This window comes from Pan paniscus, chromosome 10 (assembly GCF_029289425.2).
Source record: "Pan paniscus chromosome 10, NHGRI_mPanPan1-v2.0_pri, whole genome shotgun sequence".
In the NCBI taxonomy this organism is placed as follows: domain Eukaryota; kingdom Metazoa; phylum Chordata; class Mammalia; order Primates; family Hominidae; genus Pan; species Pan paniscus.
The window spans coordinates 113,249,402-113,272,284 of NC_073259.2; the positions used below are offsets into that span (position 1 = coordinate 113,249,402).

Below are 22,883 nucleotides of genomic sequence, written 5' to 3' on the forward strand. Positions count from 1 at the left end.
GTATGTACCCAGTAATGGGATTGCTGGGTCAAATGGTTATTTCTGGTTCTAGATCCTTGAGGAATCGCCACACTGTCTTCCGCAATAGTTGAATTAATTTACATTCCCAGCAGTATAAAAGCGTTCCTATTTCTCCACATCCTCTCCAGCATCTGTTGTTTCCTGATTTTTTAATGATTGCCATTCTAACTGGTGTGAGATGGTATCTCATTGTGGTTTTGATTTGCATTTCTCTAATGACCAGTGATGATGAGCTTTTTTTCACATGTTTGTCAGCCGCATGTCTTCTTTTGAAAAATGTCTGTTCATATCCTTCACCCACTTTTTGACGGGGTTGTTTTATTCTTGTAAATGTGTTTAAGTTCTTTGTAGATTCTGGATATTAGCCCTCTGTCAGATGGATAGATTGAAAAAATTTTCTCCCATTCTGTAGGTTGCCTGTTCACTCTGATGATAGTTTCTTTTGCTGTGCAGAAGCTCTTTAGTTTAATTAGACCCCATTTATCAATTTTGGCTTTTGTTGCCATTGCTTCTGGTGTTTTCATCATGAACTCTTTGCCCATGCCTCTGTCCTGAATGGTATTGCCTAGGTTTTCTTCTAGGGTTTTTATGGTTTTAGGTCTTACATTTAAATCTTTAATCCATCTTGACTTAATTTTTGTATAAGGTGTTAAGGAAGGGGTCCAGTTTCAGTTTTCTGCATATGGCTAGCCAGTTTTCCCAACATCATTTATTAAATAGGGAGTCCTTTCCTCATTTCTTGTTTTTGTCAGGTTTGTCAAAGATCAGATGGTTGTAGATGTGTGGTGTTATTTCTGAGGCCTCTGTTCTGTTCCATTGGTCTATATATCTGTTTTGGTACCAGTACCATGCTGTTTTGGTTACTGTAGCCTTGTAGTATAGTTTGAAGTCAGGTAGCATGATACCTCCAGCTTTGTTCTTTTTGCTTAGGATTATCTTGGCTATGCGGGCTCTTTTTTGGTTCCATATGAAATTTAAAGTAGTTTTTTCTAACTCTGTTAAGAAAGTCAGTGGTAGCTTGATGGGAATAGCACTATTACTTTGGGCAGTATGGCCATTTTCACGATATTGATTCTTCCTATCCATGAGCATGGCATGTTTTTCCATTTGTTTGTGTCCTCTCTTATTTCCTTGAGCAGTGGTTTGTAGTTCTCCTTGAAGAGGTCCTTCACATCCCTTGTAAGTTGTATTCCTAGGTATTTTATTCTCTTAGTAGCAATTGTGAATGGGAGTTCACTCATGATTTGGCTGTTTGTGTATTATTGGTGTATAGGAATGCTTGTGATTTTTGCACATTAATTTTGTATCCTGAGACTTTGCTGACGTTGCTTATCAGCTTAAGGAGTTTTTGGGCTGAGACGATGGAGTTTTCTAAATATACAATCATGTCATCTTTAAACAGAGATAATCTGACTTCCTCTCTTCCTATTTGAATACCCTCATTGCTTTCTCTTGCCTGACTGCCCTGGCCAGAACTTCCAATATTATGTTGAATAGGAGTGGTGAGAGAGGGCATCCTTGTCTTGTGCTAATTTTCAAAGGGAATGCTTCCAGTTTTTGCCCATTCAGTATGATACTGGCTGTGGGTTTGTCATAAATAGCTCATTATTTTGAGATATGTTCCATCAATACCTAGTTTATTGAGTGTTTTTAGCATGAAGGGTGTTGAATTTTATCGAAGGCCTTTTCTGCATCTATTGAGATAATCATGTGGTTTTTGTCATTGGTTCTGTTTACGTGATGGATTACATTTACTGATTTGCGTATGTCGAACCAGCCTTGCATCCCAGGGATGAAGCCCACTTGATCATGGTGATAAGCTTTTTAATGTGCTGCTGGATTCAGTTTGCTGGTATTTTATTGAGGATTTTTGCATTGATGTTCATCAGGGGTATTGCCCTGAAATTTTGTTTTTTTATTGTGTCTCTGCCAGGTTTTGGTATCAGGATGACGCTGGCTTCATAAAATGAGTTAGGGAGGAGTCCCTCTTTTTCTATTGTTTGGAATAGTTTTAGAAGGAATGATAACCAGCTCCTCTTTGTAACTCTGGTAGAATGTGGCTGTGAATCCATCTGGTCCTGGGCTTGTTTTTGGTTGGTAGGCTATTAATTATTGCCTCAATTTCAGAACTTGTTATCGGTCTATTCAGGGATTCGACTTCTTCCTGGTTTAATCTTGGGAGGGTGTATGTGTCCAGGAATTTATCCATTTCTTCTAGATTTTCTAGTTTATTTGCATACAGGTGTTTATAGTATTCTCTGTTGGTAGTTTGTATTTCTCTGGGATCAGTGGTGATAATCCCCTTTATCATTTTTTATTGTGTCTGTTTGATTCTTCTCTCTTTTCTTCTTTATTAGTCTGGCTAGCAGTCTATCAATTTTGTTAATCTTTTAAAAAAACCAGCTCCTGGATTCATTGATTTTTGAAGGGTTTTTCGTGTCTCTATCTCCTTCAGTTCTGCTCTGATCTTAGTTATTTCTTGTCTTCTGCTAGCTTTTGAATTTGTTTACTCTTGCTTCTCTAGTTTTTTTGAGATGGAGTTTTGCTCTTGTTGCCCAGGCTGGAGTGCAATGGCATGATCTTGGCTCACTGCAACCTCCACCTCCCTGGGTTCAAGTGATTCTCCTGCTCCAGCCTCTCCAGTAGCTGGGATTACATAGGTGCCTGCCACCACACCTAGCAAATGTTTTGTATTTTTAGTAGAGATATGGTTTCATCATGTTGGCCAGGCTGGTCTCAAACTCCTGACCTCAGGTGATCCACCTGCCTTGGCCTCCCAAAGTGGTGGCATTACAGGCATGAGCCATGGTGCCCAACCTTCTAGTTCTTTTAACTGTGATGTTAGGGTGTCAATTTTAGATCTTTCCCACTTTCTCCTGTGTGCATTTAGTGCTATAAATTTACTTCTAAACACTGCTTTAGCTGTGTTCCAGAGATTGTGGTATGTTGTGTCCTTGTTCTCATTGGTTTCAAGTAATTTATTTATTTTTGCCTTAATTTCATTATTTATTTACCCAGCAGTCATTCAGGAACAGGTTCAGTTTCCATGTAGTTGTGCAGTTTTGAATGACTTTCTTAATCCAGAGTTCTAATTTGATTGCACTGTGGTCTGAGAGACAGTTTGTTGTGATTTCTGTTCTTTTGCATTTGTTGAGGAGTATTTTACTTCCGATTATGTGGTCAATTTTAGAATAAGTGTGACGTGGTGCTGAGAAGAATGTATATTTTGTTGATTTGGGATGGAGCGTTCTGTAGATGTGTATTAGCTCCACTTGGTCCAGAGCTGAGTTTAAGTCCTGAATATCCTTGTTAATTTTCTGTGTTGTTGATCTAATATTGACAGTGGGGTGCTAAAGTCTCCCAATATTATTGTGTGGGAGTCTAAGTCTCTTTGTAGATCTCTAAGAACTTGTTTTACGAATCTGGGTGCTTCTGTATTGGGTATATATATATTTAGGATAGTTAGCTTTTCTTGTTGCATTGATCCCTTTACCACTATGTAATGCCCTTCTTTGTCTTTTTTGATCTTTGTTGGTTTCAAGTCCGTTTTATCAGAGACTAGGATTGCAACCCCTGTTTTTTTTTTGTTTTTTTTTTGCTTTCCATTTGCTTGGTAAATCTTCCTCCATCCCTTTATTTTGAGCCTATGTGTGTCTCTGCACATGAGATGGATCTCCTGAATACAGCAAACTGATGGGTCTTGACTCTTTATCCAATGTGCCAGTCTGTGTCTTTTAATTGGGGCATTTAGCCTGTTTACATTTAAGGTTAATATTGTTATGTGTGAATGTGATCCTGTCATTATGATGGTAGCTGGTTATTTTGCCTGTTAGTTGATGCAGTTTCTTCACAGTGCTGATGGTCTTTACATTTTGGTATGTTTTTGCAGTGGCTGGTACTGGTTTTTCCTTTCCATATTTAGTGCTTCCTTCAGGAGCTCTTGTAAAGCAGGTGTGGTGGTGACAACATCCTTCAGCATTTGCTTGTCTGTAAAGGATTTTATTTCTCCTTTGCTTATGAAGCTTAGTTTGGCTGGATATGAAATTCTGGGTTGAAAATTCTTTTCCTTAAGAATGTTAAATGTGTGCCCCCACTCTTTTCTGGGTTGTAGCGTTTCTGCAGAGAGATCCGCCGTTAGGCTGATGGGTTTCCCTTTGTGGGTAATGTGACCTTTCTCTCTGGCTGCCCTTAACATTTTTTCCTTCATTTAAACCTTGGTGAATCTGATGATTATGTGTCTTGGGGTTGCTCTTCTCGAGGAGTATCTTTGTGGTGTTCTCTGTATTTCCTGAATTTGAATGTTGGCTTGTCTTGCTAGGTTGTGGAAGTTCTCCTGGATAATATCCTGAAGAGTGTTTTCTAACTTGGTTCCATTCTCCCCGTCACTTTCAGGTACACCAATCAAATGTAGGTTTGGTCTTTTCACATAGTCCCATATTTCTTAGAGGCTTTATTCACTCATTTTCATTCTTTTTTCTCTAATCTTGTCTTCACACTTTATTTCATTAAGTTAATCTTCAATCTCTGGTATCCTTTCTTCCACTTGATCGATTTGACTATTGATACTTGTGTATGCTTCACGAAGTTCTCGTGCTGTGTTTTTCATCTCCATCAGGTTATTTATATTCTTCTCTAAACTGGTTATTCCAGTTAGCAGTTCCTATAACCTTTTATCCAGATTCTTAGCTTCCTCGCATTGGGTTAGAACATGCTCCTTTAGCTTGGAGGAGTTTGTTATTACTCACCTTCTGAAGCCTCTTTCTGTAAATTCTTCAAACTCATTCTCCATCCAATTTTGTTCCCTTGCTGGCAATGAGTTGTGATCCTTTGGAGGAGGAGACGCATTCTGGTTTTTGGAATTTTCAGCCTTTCTGTGCTGCTTTTTCCTCATCTTTGTGGATTTATCTACCTTTGGTCTTTGATGCTGGTGACCTTTGGGTGGGGTTTTTGTGTAGTCATCCTTTTTGTTGATGTTGATGCTCTAGCTTTCTGTTTGTTAGTTTTCCTTCAGGCCCCTCTTCTGCAGGTCTGCTGCAGTTTGCTGAAGGTACACTCCGGGCTCTCTTTGCCCGGGTATCACCAGTGGAGGCTGCAGAACAGCAAAGACTGCTGCCTGCTCCTTCCTCTGGAAGCTTCATCCCAGAAGGGCACCCACCAGATGCCAGCTGGAACTCTCCTGTATGAGGTGTCTGTCGATTCCTGCTGGGAGGTGTCTCCCCGTCAGGAACCACCGGAGTCAGGGACTCACTTGAGGAGGCAGTCTGTCCCTTAGCAGAGCTCAAGCGTTGTGCTGGGAGACCTGCTGCTCTCTTGAGAGCTGGCAGGCAGGAACATTTAAGTCTGCTGAAACTGCGCCCACAGCCACCCCTTCCCCCAGGTGCTCTGTCCCAGGGAGATGGGAGTTTGATCTATAAGCCCCTGACTGGGGCTGCTACCTTTCTTTCAGAGATGCCCTGCCCAGAGAGGAGGAATCTAGAGAGGCAGTCTGGCTACAGCAGTTTTATGGCGCTGCGGCAGGCTCAGCCCAGTCTGATCTTCCTGGTGGCTTTCTTTACACTCTAAGGGGAAAACCACCTACTCAAGCCTCAGTAATGGCAGATGCCCCTCCCCCCACCAAGCTCGAGCATCCCTGGTCAACTTCAGACTGCTGTGCTGCCAGTGAGAATTTCAAGCCAGTGGATCTCAGTGTGTTGGGCTCCGTGGTGATGGGATCCACTGAACAAGACCACTTGGCTCCCTGGCTTCAGCTCCCTTTCCAGGGGAGTGAACAGTTCGGACTCCCTGATGTTCAGACGCCACTGGGGTGGGAAAAAAATCCTCCTGCAGCTAGCTCAGTGTCTGCCCAAATGGCTGCCCAGTTTTGTCCTTGAAACTTAGGGCCCTGGTGGTGTAGGCACTCGATGGAATCTCCTGGTCTGCGGGCTGCAAAGACAGTGGCAAAAGCCTAGTATCTGGGCTGGATAGGTCTGTCCCTCACTCATGGCTTCCCTTGGCTAGGGGAGGGAGTTCCCCGACCCCTTGTGCTTCCTGGGTAATGCAATGCCGCACCCTACTTCTGCTTGCCCTCCATAGGCTGTACCCACTGTCTAACCAGTCCCAGTGAGATAAGCTGGGTACCACAGTTGGAAATGCAGAAATCACCTGCCTTCTGTGTTGGTCTCACTGGGAGCTGCAGACTGGAGCTGTTCCTATTCAGGCATCTTGTCTGGGAATCAATTTTTCTTTTTAAATCTTCTGATTTTCTGTGTGACCTCTAAATGGTCTCAGAACCTATTCCACTGCAGGGGTATGTTTACTGTGGTGACGTATGCATAACGTCAGATTTATCATTAGTGATGTTTAGTGTCTTCATAACTTTGTGCAGCCATTACCACTACCTAGTCCCAGGACATTTTTATCATCCCCGAGGAAACTCCATCCCCATTAAGCAGTTACTCATTCCTCCTCCCACCCTCTGGCAATCTCTAGTCTGTCTTCTGTCTCTATGGATTTGCCTACTCTGGATATTTCATATAAACAGAACCCTACAGTATGTTGCCTTTTGTACCTGGCTTCTTTCACTTAGCACAATGTTTTCATCATTCATCCATGTTGTAGCACTTATCAGTCCTTTGTTCCTTTTTAAGACCAAATAGTATTCCATCATATATATATATACAGGTTGCGTATCCTGTATCTGAAATTGTTTTGGATTTCAGCTTTTTTTTCAGATTTTAAATTCCTGCATTATATTTACCAGGATGAGCATCCCAAAATCCAAAATGCTCCAATGAGCATCTCTTTTGAGCATCAAGTTGGCACTCAAAAAGTTTCAGATTTTGGAGCATTTGAGATTTCCAGATTTGGAATGCTCAACTCTACCACATTTTGTTGATCCATTCATTTGATGTTGGGCATTTGTATTATTTCCACCATTTGGATATCATGAAAAGGACTGCTATGAACATTTGCGTATAAGTTTGTTTGAACACCTGTATTTAATTCTTTTGGGTAACTACCCAGGAGCCCGCCAAACTGTTTTTTCACAGCAGCTGAACCATTTTATATTCCCACCAGCAATGGGTTCCAGTTTCTTCACATCCTTGCTAAACGCTTATTTTCCATTAACTATATATATGATATATATCAGATATATATCATATATATCATATATATATCAGATATATATCATATATCTGATATATATCAGATATATCATATATCTGATATATATCAGATATATCAGATATATGAGATATATATCAGATATATCATATATATGATATATCAGATATATATGATATATCATATATATCATATATGATATATATAGCTGATATATGATATATATATAAACATCTGTGAGACAGTGTGCATGGGTGCGCACGCCATCTTAATATGGAGTGACATATCTCATTGTGGATTTGTTTTGCATTTCCCTAGTAACACATAGCATCTTTTCATGTCCTCATTGGCCATTTGTATATGATCTTTGGAAAAATGTCTATTTCAAGTCCTTGGTCCATTTTTTAATTGGGTTGTCTTTCTGTTGAGTTTTATAAGAGTTCTTTGTATATTTTGTCTACTACATCCATATTAGATAGAATTTGTGAATACTTTTTTCCCATTCTGTAGTTTTTCTTTTCACTTTGATGTGCTGTGGTTTTTCACAGTACTTTTACATATATTTTCCTTTGATCTTTTTGGTGGAAATTATTCCAGGACCAATAGGATTATAAGAACCATGAGCCCATTTCTGTAAAAGGTCCAGGACATACTGAAAGAAAAGGTTTTATTAATAAGAACTTAATTCTCAGATAAGGTTCATAATAAATGAAAAGGATGGGCTTAATGAATGGAAGAAGCTATATCCTAATTTTTGCTATAGTCCTAGTTACCTTTTTTGAAGCTAACGTTCATTGAGCACTTTTCATGTGCCAGTGAGTTGTAAATGTTTTACATATATTAGCACATTTATTCCTCATGACAACAGTGGAGGGTGTGAATAGTTACTTTCATTTTACAGCTGAAAAAACTGAGGTACAGAGGCTCAAAAATTTGCTTAAGGTCACATAACTAAGAAATGCCGAAGCCAGGAATAAACTGAGACATTCTGGCTCTAAAGCAGTGCTGTCCCTTAGAAATGTAATGGAAGCCTTATATGTCATCGAAGTTTTTCCAGCAGCCACATTAAGTTAAAAGTAACAGATAAAATTAATTTTACTTCATCCAGTATATCTAAAATATTACCAGACATGTGATTAACCTAAAAAATTAGTGAGATGTTTTACATCCTAAATCTTAGAAATTTGGTATGTATTTAACACTGAAAACACATCTCAGTTCAGGCTAGTTTTGCTGCAGATGCTACCTGTGGCTACAGTATCATACGCCCATGTTCATAACCAGGATTTTGGTCATATCTGAAACCCAGATCGTATTACCTGAAACACTAAATCATGTAGTTAATATGGCCTGCTCTCTCTGTGATGGCCAAGTTATTTAGGCAGATTTTTAAGTTTTTTTCCATTATTTTTTATAAATAGTACTCTCAGAAATGAAAAAAAAAGCAAAACCAAAAAACTTCCATTTTCAAGCTCTGAGCTATAATATAGAGAATAAGTCTAGTGTGATGGCATCTTTGTGAACAACAGTATTCACTCACCACTGGATTTTTGAAGATACCAGTTCTTGTCTCTAAGGGAGCACTTTCTAGGCTATCTATCTTATGTAAAAAGTAGTGGGGGCAAAAGCAAGAGTAGTCTCTTCATTCCAGTACTAACATTTCAGATGGGTGCATTAGCCTTAAAAGGGGAATTAGCTGAAGCCATAAGAAAGTCTGAAAATAAAACTGAACGTACCTCAAAGATTGACTGGTGATCATCAGATGGGATTCTGTCATGCGGAAGATGTTATGAATAGCCCGAGCAGCCAATACTTGTCTCATCGCTTCATAAATCACTTCAGTAGTGCTGTCTGTTTTAACTGCCATTGATCCCAAAAACCGAACTATAAACATCTGCTGCAAAAGAGAATCTGGAAGACAGCATTTTCCGCTCAGGATCTCATTTACTTCCTGCTGCTGTTGATCTGCACACCAGGGTCAGATGTGCTAGTTTTGCCTGCTTTCTGTGGAGGACTTTCTACCAAAATTTCTCAATACCACTTTTATAAGCCCAATATTGCCAAAGCTCTGCATCTTCCATTTGTCTACATCTTGTCAGTTTGTTTGGAACTACTTCATTAGACTAGAAAGGCTTTTCTTCATCTATAAAATGAAATGATGGTGGTACCAGATGAACATCCTTCTAATGCTGAAACTCTAGGTGACTACATTGTACCTTTTCTCTGAAAAAAGTGAGTTCACTAGACAATAGAAAATTCATTACTTTGGCCCACTGATAAAGTCCTCTTAGAAAAGAAATTTTATTTGCAGGATATAAGATCTCATGTTGGGTCTCATGCAATTCATACTTCATGTGTATTACTGAAAGGCAGTGATGATGTTTCATAGCCTAAAGGAAGTCAGTCCTGGCTGCCGACAGTGGCGCATAACTTGACAAAACTGACTCCCAGCAACCATAACTAGAAGACCAAAGAAGGTTTTTTCTTTTTTTTCTTTTTTGAGACAGGGTCTCACTCTGTAGCCCAGGCTGGAGTGCAATGGCATGACTTCAGCTCACTGCAACCTCCGCCTCCCAGGTTCAAGTGATTCTCATGTCTCAGCCTCCTGAGTAGCTAGGATTACAGGTGCCGGTCACTACACCTGGCTAATTTTTGTATATATATATATTTTTTGTAGAGACGGGGTTCTCACTGTGTTGCCCATGCTGGTCTTGAACTCTTAAGCTCAGGTGATTCACCTGCCTCGGCCTCCAAAAGTGCTGGGATTACAGGCGTGAGCCAGCGCGCCGGCCATCAGATACGTTCTTAAGTACATTATAAGAATGTAAAAAACCAAAAATTTGAATTTGAAAGACTTAAATATCATTTGTGTCATCTTCAAATTCAAGAACAAGTTATTTGTGCTTTTGGTTTTCTAAAATGACACAGCATATTTCCAGTTCACCAAGACTGCATTTGAATGTGATAACAGATTCAGATTTCACAACATTTCTATGCTATGCTACAAAAACGCTATGGCTAATGGTGAAATAGGGGTAGGTGGTCTTTCAGCTACCCCTCAGTTTTTATCCAAGACTTGCCTCCACTGCAGATATCTTACTAAACTTTCAGAACAACAAATCTTAATTCATACTCCTAATCATAGCTCTCTAAAACATGATTTCACATCTTATTTCAATGGCCGTTGTCATTTTGTGCAGAGGAAAGAATAAGGACACCAAACTAGTCACTTACCTTCTGCTTCTGGAAATGATTCATCCTCAGTTTCACCAAAAGGGTTGGTACGCCTAGGGGAATAGCCAGAGTTGAACAAACACGACAGCTGCAGCTAGAAGGGCACTTAACACTTGAACTGGAAGTCAGAATGGCAACAGTCTTTGGTGGTGGAGGGGGACACAAGAGACCTCAAATTTACTTTCAGTTCTCCCAGAGATAACCTCTCTCAGCCCATACCTGCTCCCTCTGTTCTGATCAAGGAATTCTGTAGCAGGAAGCACAATATCGAATTGAATCGGCGTTCCAGGCGCGATCAGCTCCTCTGCTTCAGGTAGACTGGCTGTTGCTTTGGGAACAATCTTGTCATTTTCATTTTCCATCTCTGAATTTTTCAGGTTCTGGCTGAAGGGGAAAAAATCAATTCCCTTAACCTTACACTTTTATAATCAAGTGAATACTTGTTGAAGGCTGAGGTGACTTTTATGAATGAAAATACAAGGGGAAAGATTGACCTCAATCCCTTAATCCATTCTACAAATAAACCTTCTTCAAACTTCCTTCATATCCTTGGCTAAAAACCTTCAGTCTGCCCCATTTCCTGCAGTTCTCTCTGCTGCACAGCATCCTGCACTGTTACTAGTTTTCTGTCTGTATCCTTCTCTGTGAGGCAGGTTTTGGAGGGCCTATGCTATAGCTAAGTCATATGTATTCTTGGAACATAGTAGGCACTAAAAAATGTTAGCTGAATGAACCAAAGGTCCTGGCTTGGCATTTAATCACCATCTGGCTCTAATTTCCCCAAAAGCCTCCCTTTCCACTCCTTTAATGCACCCTCTACGAGAGCTGTACCACACATACCACATGCTTTTCCTTATTTCCATCTTTATCCCAATTCTGCTGCTCACCCAACTCTCCCAACCCAGCTCAAATTCTTCCTTATCCACTAGGCCAGCCGGCACCCCGCCTCCCTCCTCTGAACTCCTGTGATTCTTCTCAGTAAGTCACAGGCACAGTCTTGCAGCCCTGTGTGCCTCCTGAGCTTCGCATTGTGCCCACACTCATTGCTGACATCGTGGCCCATCAAATACTGTGCTCTCTGCGGACAGATTAATCAGGAACCAACATGTTCTTCTCCTCCAGTCTCAGAATACTGTAATTTAACTTTTCAACATTTTAAAAATCTTTTCTCCCCAGCCAGACTATAAACTCCTTTGAAGGGCAAAGAATATCAATGTATTTTGATTTCTTTCATTGCCTGGACCTTAAAAAGCTCTCAGTGATCTTTCTGTTCATTTGATATGTCAATATTTTCCTATTTCTCAAACATGTCAATAACTGAATGTAGTGTATCAAACTACTTTACAACAGGCATTTGACAAATGATCATAATGACTGGAATGTGGATGAAACAGTACATAGGCTTGTAGATGGTCACTGCAAGGCAAGCCCTTGGAGACCACTTGGTCTGACCTCCATTGTTAACAGAAAAGGAAACTGAGGCCTCTGGAGAAATTGGGCAGTTTTGAAGGCACTCAGTTACCTGGTGGGCGAGCCAGATTATAAACAGGGGTCTCCTTACTGCCAGGAGAGTGCATCTCCAGGATGTCATACTGCTTCAATAACCCTAAATGGGACAGTCACATCTGTTTGATCCTGTCTTTAAGAGAGGGCTGTGATATAATAAGTGGTAAGCACTGGAGAAAGCTATGAGTAGAAGCTTCAAGGGGAGAAAGTGAGTCTAAGATTTTGGCTCCCCAGAGAGTCAAAGGGGGGAGATAACAATCAAGATAGGGTGAGGCCAGGTTGTAGAGGGCCCTTATACCGTCAGGTGGGGTCTGAACTTGACACAACAGTATAGGGAGCCACCAAAGACTCTGAACATAGGAGTGACATGATGTTAAGTTTCACCTGTACAGGATCTCCATGTCATCAGCTCTAATGGACACTTCACAGTCATCATAATTGACTTAAAGCATCTAACACAGCTGCTCTCTCCTTGAACTCTCCTCTCGGTTTCGGCTGGTGCCACATTTTACAGAGTTTCCTTCTACCTTTCTTGATGTTCCTTCTCAATGTCTTTTGCAGGCTCCTTTTCTACCCTAAATGCTGGAGTTCTTTAGGATTCTGTTGCAGGCTCTGCTTTCCCCTCCCTCTCCTTTCTCCCATAGAGGACCTCATCCACTGCTGTTCAGTGCTATGAGTCCCCGATTCATACACCCAGACCAGACGTTTTCTTTGCACTCCAGACCTGTATCATCCGTTGACTGCTTGACAACTCATCTGGGATGTTTCACAGGCCTCTCATGCTTAACATGTCCAAAACTGAACTCTTCTTCTCTTTAAAAAACACCATCTGCCCAGGTGTTCAGCTCCAACTGGAGTCATCCTTTGATCTGTCCTTTTCCGTCTACGCTTATCCATCAAAAGTCCCATAGGTTTTACCTCCAGAATAAGTCCACATCCATCTACTTTTCATCTCTGCCGTGATCCTGGTCTAAACCACCATCATCTTCTCTTGGGCTGCTGGGACGCCTCCTCACTGGCTACGGACTTGCTCTGTTCTGTGCTCTCCAGAGCAGCCAGAGCTAACTAACTTTGGAAAATGGAGAGTGGGTATCTCTGTCTCCATCACAAACACGCACCTCTCAGAGCCCTTCCACAGCTCCCCACATGCTTCCTTCATGATCGACCCCTGCCTCCCTCCCCACCCGCCCTCATCCTGTCCCATGATCTCCCTCTGCCTGCACTGTCCCGTTACACTGCCTTTTTTCAGTTCCTCAGATACACTAAGCTCTTCTCTGTCCTGTTACCTCCACAACTGCTACCAAGAATACACTACTTCTGGCTCTTTGCAAGAGTGGCTGCGTCTTGTCTTTCACTTTGCAGCTTGAATATTATCTTCACAGCCAGGCCCTGCACAGGTCTCTTCACCCTCCATGACAGCACCTCATCTCCTTAACATTGCAGTGCTTCCCTCATTTTAACTCAGCCTGTGCTTACCTTTTGCCTGTTCTCCCCAGTAATCCCTGCGTTTTCTTACCTAGGCCAGGCCTGGGCAAATAGTAGATACTCAAATATTTGTTGAGTAGCTGGATAAATGAATGAACAGCAGATATATAGTAACTGCAGAATGAGGGAAGTCCACACATGGTACTTGCTTAGAAGTAAATAGCAGTTTGTTCCCAAGAACACAATTTCTCTGATTCTTTCCCCCCTACTGTCATCAAAACATTGCTTTATTCTCAGTGGGCTGACCCTAAAAGAGATAGTACCCCTCTCCCCACAGCTCTGGGGCCATCAGGCAGCCACATCTGTCACCCATCCAATCACTGGGCTAATTCGGCTGGCTGGCTAGAGTCTTTTTTTTTCCCCCAGGGAGTCTTCTGTGTCCCTTCTGTGGGGTCCTTTTGGTCTAAGAATGTGACTTGCTTATTCTAGAATAGGGGGAAAAATCAGTTACTGAATAATTAAATGTAGGCTGCAAATTGTCTTTTTAGGAAACCTATCACACCTTCTAATTCCAAACCCCCCTAAACTATCCATCAACACCCTTGAGAGATGGCATATCAGAGCTAGAAGGGTCCTAGGAGGTTAGCTAGTTCCCTATATGTCACAAGGCTGAGAAGACAAAGGCCCAGAGCATTTACTGACTTACTCAGGGACATCTAGCTGTGTATAACACAAGGCAGAGATATCGTTAGAACCCATGTCTCTCAACTGCAGGTCTCGTATTCCCTCCACTGTGCACATCAAACATTTTTGTAACTTTACAAAGAGAAGACATACATTTACCCAGGAGAAGGCTACGGGATTAACCCTCGCTGACTGGATCTTTAGTTCCACTTCCTTTCATATAGTGTCTTCCTTAGAGTTCCATTTCATAAAGCATGCTACTTGTATCAACTGTTAAATCCTTAAGTTACGGTGCTGAAATGTTTCTCGGACTTGTTGCCTCTTTCTCCTCTTTTTTAAAAACATTTGTTTACGTTCTCATGTTCTGCTTCACAGCTACTACTACATCAACATCCTACTGGGTCTTGCACTCTCCCCTTCTTCCCACAACCTGTATCCTAAAATTTATCCTACTCAGGTACAGAATAGTCTTCCCTAACCCTGGTTCTGACCATCGCCCATTTTCTCAAAACCTTCCATTTTGCTCCATTGCCTGTAACTCCTAAGCAGGGCACCCAGGTCTTTCCAGTTAGACTCAAACCTATTTTCTGGCCTTACCTTCTCCCATTCCTTCTCAGATACCCCGTGCCCGGCATGTGAACGCTGGCTCCACAGTGCACAGATTCTGGGAAGTTACTTAACCACTGAGTTTTCTAATGACTTCCTTCTGGGGTCATTAGATATTTGTAAAAAATGTAATGGGGTTCTTTCTACCATGCCACTAAAAGATGAACACCAAATATAGTCATAATTTTAATTTACCCTTTAATGCCAGGCTTTCATTAGTATGAAAATACAACCCTCTACTATTTAACCAGATGGAAACTCCCATTAAGACAAAAGGTAGGATTCCTGGAATAAATCCTAAAGCAGTATTCAAAATGAGGAAAGCTGTATGCATGAAAATGTTTGCTCTAAATGATAACAGTAAATGCCAGGGAGATAACCTAAATATTCAATGGTTAATAAATGGTAGAATGGGCCAGGCGCAGTGGCTCATGCCTGTAATCCCAGCACTTTGGGAGGCTGAGGCGGGTGGATCACTTGAGGTCAGGAGTTCAAGACCAGCCTGGCTAACAAAGTGAAACCCCATCTCTATTAAAAATACAAAAATTAGCCAGGTGTGGTGGTGGGCGCCTGTAATCCCAGCTACTCGGGAGGCTGAGGCAGGAGAATCACTTGAATCTGGGAAGTGGCGGTTGCAGTGAGCCGGGATTACTCCACTGCACTCCAGCCCAGGTGACAGAGTGAGACTCCGTCTCGAAAAAATTAAAAAATAAGTAAGTAAAAAAATAAGTGATGGAATAGGGTGTAGTTACTAAAAGGAACAATTCTGAAAAATGTAGAAATAGTTAAAAAAAAAAAAAGTATGTGCAAATACAAAATAAATGTACGTATAAAACTATCACTGTATGTTCAGATAAGGCGTGGGCATTAACATGGGATACATAAAAGGCGATTTTTTTTTCCTTATTTTTTAAAAACATTTTTGCTTTCGTTCCCTTACTTTGTTGACACTGATAGAAAATGTGGGGAGAACTCCTGACTAGGAGGACCCTCCATGCACGTCCTGTTTGCTTGGACTGCAGCAGCATGGTCCAGTGGAAAGGACAGGGATGCTGACATCAGACAGGCTTGAATCCTGGCTCTACCACTCACAATGTGGTGTGAACACAGGCAGGTATTTAACCTTTCCCAGCCATCGTTACTGCTTCTGTTAAACAGGCTGAAAAACATGCCTTGGTTTGTGTGGATTAAGCAACAACTCATTTCATATTCCTAATCAATAATTTGGCTCCACAAAAGCTAGTTTTTCTTTGTCCTTTAGTTACCTGGGGCATGAGCTTTCTTGTTTTTTTCCAAAACTTGTAATGGGAGTCACTGCTTGCAGAGCGGTCTGATTCAACTTGATCGCGACTGCCTAAAAATCCACAGGAAGACACACTCAGTCCCAGGAGGTGGACGCTTACCTTCCAGGTTGAGAAAAGGGCTGAGATGCCGGTGGCTGATAATTACCTCAGGGTTGTCGGTCAGGTAGATCTGTCTGGAGATGTTGTTTATTGCACATATCCACTGTAGAGGACATTAAAAAAGAACACTGAATCCCAAAGTCACCCACCACGTTAGGAAAGAAATATGACAAACAAAATTTTTACCTCTTCATTTTCCTTTCTGCTCTCAGCCTGGAGGATTATTCCCCTGAAACAAAAGTGTCTAAGTAATTAAGTGCTTCCCCAATCTCAGTGACTGGGAATTTCTCTACATAAACTGAACTTAGCTGGGGTGTGGGAGGAAAAGTGCCATGAAGGCAGCATGATGAGAGGGAAAGAAAATGGGGTTCCAGGGCCAGGTGCAGTGGCTCACGCCTGCAGTCCCAGCACTTTGGGAAGGTGAGGCAGGAGGATGGCTTGAGCCCAGGAGTTTGAGACCAGCCTGGGTAACATGGTGAAACCCCCTCTCTACAAAAAATACAAAAATTAGCTGGGCGTGGTGGCGTGTGCCTGTAGTCCTAGCTACTAGAGAGGCTGAAGTGGGAGGATCGATCGAGCCCAGGAGGCTGAGGCTGCAGTGAGTGGTGACTGTGCCACTGCACTCCAGCCTGGGTGATAGGGCAAGGCCCTATCTCAAACAAAAAAAAGAAAAAGGAAAAGAAAAAAGAAAATGGGCTTGTAGGTCTGGCTCTGCCCTGATTCACTATGTGATCTTGGACAAACATGGCCCTTTCCCTGGGCCTCAGCATGTTCATCTATGAAATGAGAAGGCGGGACTCGGATCTTCTAGCCCAAGTCTGTGTTTGTACAGTGAGATCCATCTGTTGACCTCCTCTAATGATCCAAGATGACCAGGACTCCAAGCCCAGCCACTCCTCAAACCATGCCCAAAGAAGGACTTGGCAGCCCATTCACTCCTTTCCCAGAACTGAAAAGTCTGCTGCGTATGGAGGCCCGGGAACAAGGTAACAGTAATACTGCCCTACCTTTGTGGAGGCTTTAACTCTTTTTTTTTTTTTTTTTTTTTTTGATGGAGTTTTGCTCTTGTTGCACTAGGCTGGAGTGCAATGGTGTGATCTCGGCTCACCACAACCTCCGCCTCCCAGGTTCAAGCGATTCTCCTGCCTCAGCCTCCTGAGTAGCTAGGATTACAGGCATGCGCCACCACTAACGTGCCCAGCCAATTTTGTATTTCCAGTAGAGACGGGGTTTCTCCATGTTGGTCATGCTGATCTCAAACTCCCAACCTCAGGTGATCCACCTGCCTCGGCCTCCCAAAGTGCTGGGATTATAGGCGTGAACCACTGTACCCAGCCGAGGCTTTAACTTTTTAAAGAGACCCCACATCTGCCAGTTCCCTTGTTCCTCTCATCTGTGGCAGATGGAGTAACATAGATCTTATCCCTATTTTATATCTGAGGAAAGTGAGGCCCAGAGGAGGTAACTGCAAAGGACCATGATGAGCATCCAGGAATCTCTATTCCCAGGTCATTTCCCATCACCAAAGCAGGAAGGATGAGGTCTAAAGCTGCTCTGCCTAGCTGGGAGGAGAGACATCATCCCAATGCTGTCCCCACCCCTACCCCTGCTGTTCAGGTCAAATCTTAATAGAATGCAGTGTGAGAAGAGCGGCTCTGATGACGGGCAGGGCCACTCCTCTCCCCAGGCAGGTGAACCCTGAAGCCCCTCCATGGGACCCTGAAGCCCCTCCATGGGACCCTGAACTGCTTGGAGCAGTTTAAAAACCACCACTCTGAGAGGGGATGCCACTGGGATGGGGTCTACTGTGAATGGCCACAGGCTGCAGATTGGTAAAGTACCACCTCTTTGGGGCCCCTCAGGTACACAGGACATGTGGGAACAGCCTGGCAGCCGACGATACTGCTGCAGTGGAGTACACTTCCCACAACTCCTGCTTCTGCTGGAAAAATGGCCTTCTCAGGAAGGTCGTCCTTACCAAAATAGTTACTCTCCCCTGCTGCAATCCAAACACAAATGCTTCTTTACAACAGGCTAGGAGTAGCCACAGCCTTCTCTCTCTGAGAATCTATGCTAACAAGCACGACTTCTGTTGCTGTCTCACACATGTACGTCATCTCTTCTCCAAAGCCACAGACAAACCCTCACTTATCTCCATATGGGATAAGGCAGGCTGGATCCCTTATGGGTCATGCGGGCTTGTTTAAAGAGAGCAGAAAATCATCCTCCTGAAAGGTCAACAATACCCAGATTGGGGCCTCTCCCACAGAGGGCTGGCACATAGGAATGAACTAGGAGGCCCTTGGCACGGGTGGAACCACTATACTCATTCTCCTCCCAAATAAAACGCGTGAAACATACGATTTTCCATTGGGCGTGGTGATCTGGAAGCAGTAGCGCCGGTCTTCGCAATCCACGGCCATCACTGAGCAGTTGTCCAGGTCCTGGATCAAACCTCCAGCCACGGCTCCCCTGGGCTGACACATGAGATTCCCGCCTTGGGTGAAGAAATAAAGCCTCTCCCAGGTGGTGGTGACCAGCCCTGTTTTGCTGTGAGTTGTGTTTTAAAAAGCCCATTAGTACCAGAAAACACCAACGGCCACCTCCAAGTCTTGCTACCTCGTTATGGGTACTGGTGGCATTTTAGAAATAATGTTTCTTTATATCGTTAAAGCAAAACTGCCCATTCAAGTGGAAAGAGCAGCAGAAGGGTACAATTTAGCTGGAATGATCTGGGAGATCATGGGCTCTGCTTCCAAGGGAGACACCAGTCCCAGGGCCGACTCCCCGCACCGCAGCCACATGCTGACTACTAAACCAGGAGATGCAACTAGAATGAGTCCGACACCATTAAGGACTGAACACCTGGAGAATCATTTCTCTGACACCTGGAGCTGAGCTGCTATGAATCTAGTCAGGGTTGCCTTAGCCCACAGCACCCACCCTATAGTCCTAGGAGGCTCTCAACAGACTGGATTTTGCTGTAATTGAAGGTCATTCTTGTTTTGTGGGCAGCTTACAAAAGGAAAATCTAGTTCCTGGCAAATAACGACAGAACCCGGTAGGTTTTCTACATCTGCAGAACTACAGGGGACATTTAGCTTGTGATCGCTGCAAGTTCACAGACCTTAGAGGTACTCCAGCCTGGTAACAGCTGGCAGTTCCTCTCCATGGACCCTCCACTGGGGGTTATCAAACACATTTACTTGGCTCAGTATTTACTGAGTAGCAACTATGTCCAAAGGCACTGAGTTTCCTGCCCCAATAATTTCCCCAAATGGCAACGGCTGACATCTGAGTGCTCACTGCCTGGGAGGGATGACCACATTCAATCTAACTTCGTAAAGCAGGTGCAGTTATCAGCTCCATTTTACAGATGAAGAGATCAAGGCTCAGCCCAGCTGGGATGTCTGATTCCAAAGTCAGTGCTTTTCACACCACACCATGACAATATCCTCTCTGCTCACAGAAATACTTAAACCTGATCATCCCTTCCATTCAAAACGGACACTTAAAGACCTGAGTGGTAAATGTGTGACTCAATCAGTATGAATCGAACTGACTCTAAAAGCCTCCTGACCTTGCCTCTGGCCTCGCAGGTAGGTCTCCAGCACATGGCTCTCATCTGCCAGCTGGTGTGGGGGAAGTGGCATGAGGGGATAAAAACTGTCAGTGGTCCAGGACGGCAACAGTAAAGAGTGCTCTGTTTGCACATGGCCACAGTGACCAGAGTCCACAGCACCGGGCTCTTAGAGGACTCGTTTCCAGCCCCATCTCTTAGTGCAGTTTGGCGCCTGGGCCCCAGAGGTTTCCTGTGTTGCAAGTGGGAGGGCTGCTGTGATGGGAGTTCTTCCCAGTCTCACCCGCCCACCTCCATCCGACTTTAATGAGGCACGTAAGATTGCTTTTCAGCCACCTCTTAGGGAAAACCGATTTCAGAAAAAGTGGCGTTCTCACTTTCTAAGATTAAGGTAACCAGCCTTCTGGATGAGGTTCCTGTTGATCTGTGGTGCGGCCACATCAGAGTCTGGAGTGTAAACAGATTCATCAACAGAAAGTAATTCTTGCTGGGACACCCGCATCTTTTCCGCCTCGGCTTCCAGTTCTACCTGAATGCTTAAGACAGAAGGTGTTGGGTCAGTTACTCACTGCTGGCCAACCCAGCACTACTAAGAAGCCACTGGCAGCCATCACTCCACCCCCGCAAAGCTTCCGGCCTTACAGATGGAGCTGCCAGCCTCCTACAGGGCCACAACCCTCTACCCTTAGGCCCTGAAAACTATGAATCACAGGGACTCAATTTTGCAGTAGTAAATGTGTTTATATGACTGCTGTTTTAAAACAGAACCTAAGGAATGCCATTGAACTATGCTTGAACCCAGCTACACAGTCTTTTTTTTGTTTGTTTTTATTTTTTTTTTGAGATGGAATCTCGCTCTGTCGCCCAGGCTGGAGTGCAGTGGCGCGATCTCCTCTCACTGCAAGCTCCGCCCCTCAGGTTCATGCCATTCTCCTGCCTCAGCCTCTCGAGTAGCTGGGACTACCGGCGCTCGCCACCATGCCCGGCTAATTTTTTTTTGTATTTTTAGTAGAGACGGGGTTTCACCGTGTTCGCCAGGACGGTCTCGATCTCCTGACCTTGTGATCCGCCTGCCTCGGCCTCCCAAAGTGCTGGGATTACCAGGCGTGAGCCACCGCGCCCGGCTGAACCCAGCTAAACAGTTTTGCTGCTGACAGAGGTATCCATGCTCAGCACCGTTGATGGAAATTTTTGGAGAAAAGCTTTGAGAAGCCCATCCTCCAGGGCTGCTCACACAGGCAGCCTAAGCAAGTTCCATAAAGGAAGGAATGAAATGGTAGTCATGCCTCCCCTGCTCTTGGTTTAGGCAGGAGTGGTGGTGACAGGAAAATGACCAGGAAGTGGTACTAAGGTGCAACAACAAAGCCAAAGGCAATGCTTTTCCTTTTTTAACAGCCACAGTTCTGCCCTGAGGCTTCATAGGCTAGCAGGCCAAGGGCTGCCCACACAGGGGTAAGTGGGCGGATGGCCTGGCTCTGGGACATTAGCCCCTGGCTTTCATGGAGGTGTGTGCTGAGGTGTGGAAATGGTGGCTGCCCTTTTCCCCTACCGAGCTAGACCTCACCAGGCCACCCCACCCAGTAGTGACAGTCTTGGTTACAAAGTCCTAAACACAATCTGCCCAACGGGGCCATCCATCTGAGCAATCACAATTTAGAGGAGGTGTTGCTCTGCACTGTGTTACAGGAGACACGGCAACCACAAGGTTAAAATCAGAAGCAAATAGGGGGCCAGTGTTTCTCCACATGAGCACCTCAGGATTCTCTCTCTTCTGTAGGTAAGGAACGTTGGGCTTGGACATTCCATATTCCCCCACTCTCTATGTATGTATGTATGTATGTATGTATGTATCTATCTATCTATCTATCCTATCTATCTAATCTATTCATTTTGAGAGAGTCTTGCTCCGCCACCCAGGCTGGAGTGCAGTGGCATGATCTTCGCTCACTACAACCTCCGCCTCCTGGGTTCAAGCGATTCCCATGCCTCAGCCTCCCAAACAGCTGGGATTACAGGCATGCACCACCACACCCAGCCCATTTTTGTATTTTTAGTAGAGAAGGGGTTTCACCATGTTGGCCAGGCTGGTCTTGAACTCCTGGCCTCAAGTGACCCACCCATCTTGGCCTCCCAAAGTACTGGAATTACAGATGTGAGCCACTGCTCCTGGTCAGCCCCTCTTCTTTAATGCAGCTCGATTTTGGCTTTTCTGACATTTGACTGGGATGATGAGGGACTCTACCACTGGTGGCCTTAAGACAGGTAAGCTGGAGGACAAACCTCATTAGCTTCGCCTGCTTGTCACTGCCCCGGCTGAGAGAATGGAACGTGGAAGACCAAGCGCAGCACATAGAACGGGGGAGGAGAGAAGGGGAAGGAGGGACCAAGAGCCTGTCAAGAGCTCAGGGTCAGCTTTTATGGGTGAGAAACCTCTTTGAAGATGTGATACAAGAGAAGGATCCTGTCCCCAGAAAGACACGGGCACCAACGTGGCTTCTTGCGTTCAACTCCAGGAGATTTTTAGTAGCTGCCCTGCCTTCCCCTCCTCCACCCCACACAGACTCAGGCTCAAACACTGGGAGCTCATCCAAGGTTCCCAGGAACCAAAGGAACAGGGTCAAAATTAACTGCTTTCAACTGGTTCTCTTCACAGATAAAACAACAAAAAAAAGCATGTATATATACACACACACATATATATATAAAATTATATATATCTGTTGATATATAGATATGAGCCGCAGAAAGGTAGAACTGTATCACTATAGGGTTAGGGAATAAAGAAAGCTCTGCAGGGTGGCTGGAAACCATGCCACGCTGTCTGGATTCCCACCACTGGGTTCTGAATCCACCCCCACCTGGAAAGCACAGAGCACCTGTGGCATCATCCCCCGGGGAAGGGCTGCACAGCTTCAGGGCCACCACCAGATCCTGCTCTGAGGCCTCCCTGGGTGGGCTGGCTGCTCATGCATGGCAATGCTGCAGCAAAACCATCCCTTGGTTTGGAGAAAAGTGGTCATATTTACTCACCAACATGAAATTTAAAATTACAGGAAAAATAGCATTCAAAACAGTACTTTAGCTATCTGAATCAAGTGCTGCAAGGTTCAGTTTGGAAACCCCACCAGCTGCCTGTCACCCCATAACTAAATACAGCTTGTCAGACAGAGGGGGTAACTCACAGAACCAGCCCCAGCCTGCACACAGAAGGCCATGTAGCCCGGGCGCAGACCCTGACGTTAATGCCCGGGTTGTGGTTCTCTCAGGATGGCTGGTGCTATACTTGGGTTGGCCTAATAATGGTTAATGGAAATGCTGAC

The 22,883-nt window shown here is 43.9% G+C and overlaps 1 protein-coding gene across 4 annotated transcripts in view; it reads right to left on the minus strand.

Moving 5' to 3' along the window:
* APPL2 (adaptor protein, phosphotyrosine interacting with PH domain and leucine zipper 2) overlaps nucleotides 1–22,883 on the minus strand; it is a 63,258-nt gene that overhangs the window by 6,216 nt on the left and 34,159 nt on the right. For all 4 annotated transcript variants that reach the window (XM_034934383.3, XM_003832552.5, XM_055096073.2 and 1 more), the window contains exons 10-17: nucleotides 19,941–20,099; nucleotides 18,345–18,533; nucleotides 16,170–16,212; nucleotides 16,030–16,086; nucleotides 15,846–15,934; nucleotides 10,579–10,743; nucleotides 10,360–10,412; nucleotides 8,862–9,036 (exon numbers count right to left, since the gene is read on the minus strand). In XM_034934383.3, the coding sequence (XP_034790274.1) occupies nucleotides 8,862–9,036; nucleotides 10,360–10,412; nucleotides 10,579–10,743; nucleotides 15,846–15,934; nucleotides 16,030–16,086; nucleotides 16,170–16,212; nucleotides 18,345–18,533; nucleotides 19,941–20,099 (930 nt within the window). The remainder of the gene's footprint in view (nucleotides 1–8,861; nucleotides 9,037–10,359; nucleotides 10,413–10,578; nucleotides 10,744–15,845; nucleotides 15,935–16,029; nucleotides 16,087–16,169; nucleotides 16,213–18,344; nucleotides 18,534–19,940; nucleotides 20,100–22,883) is intronic.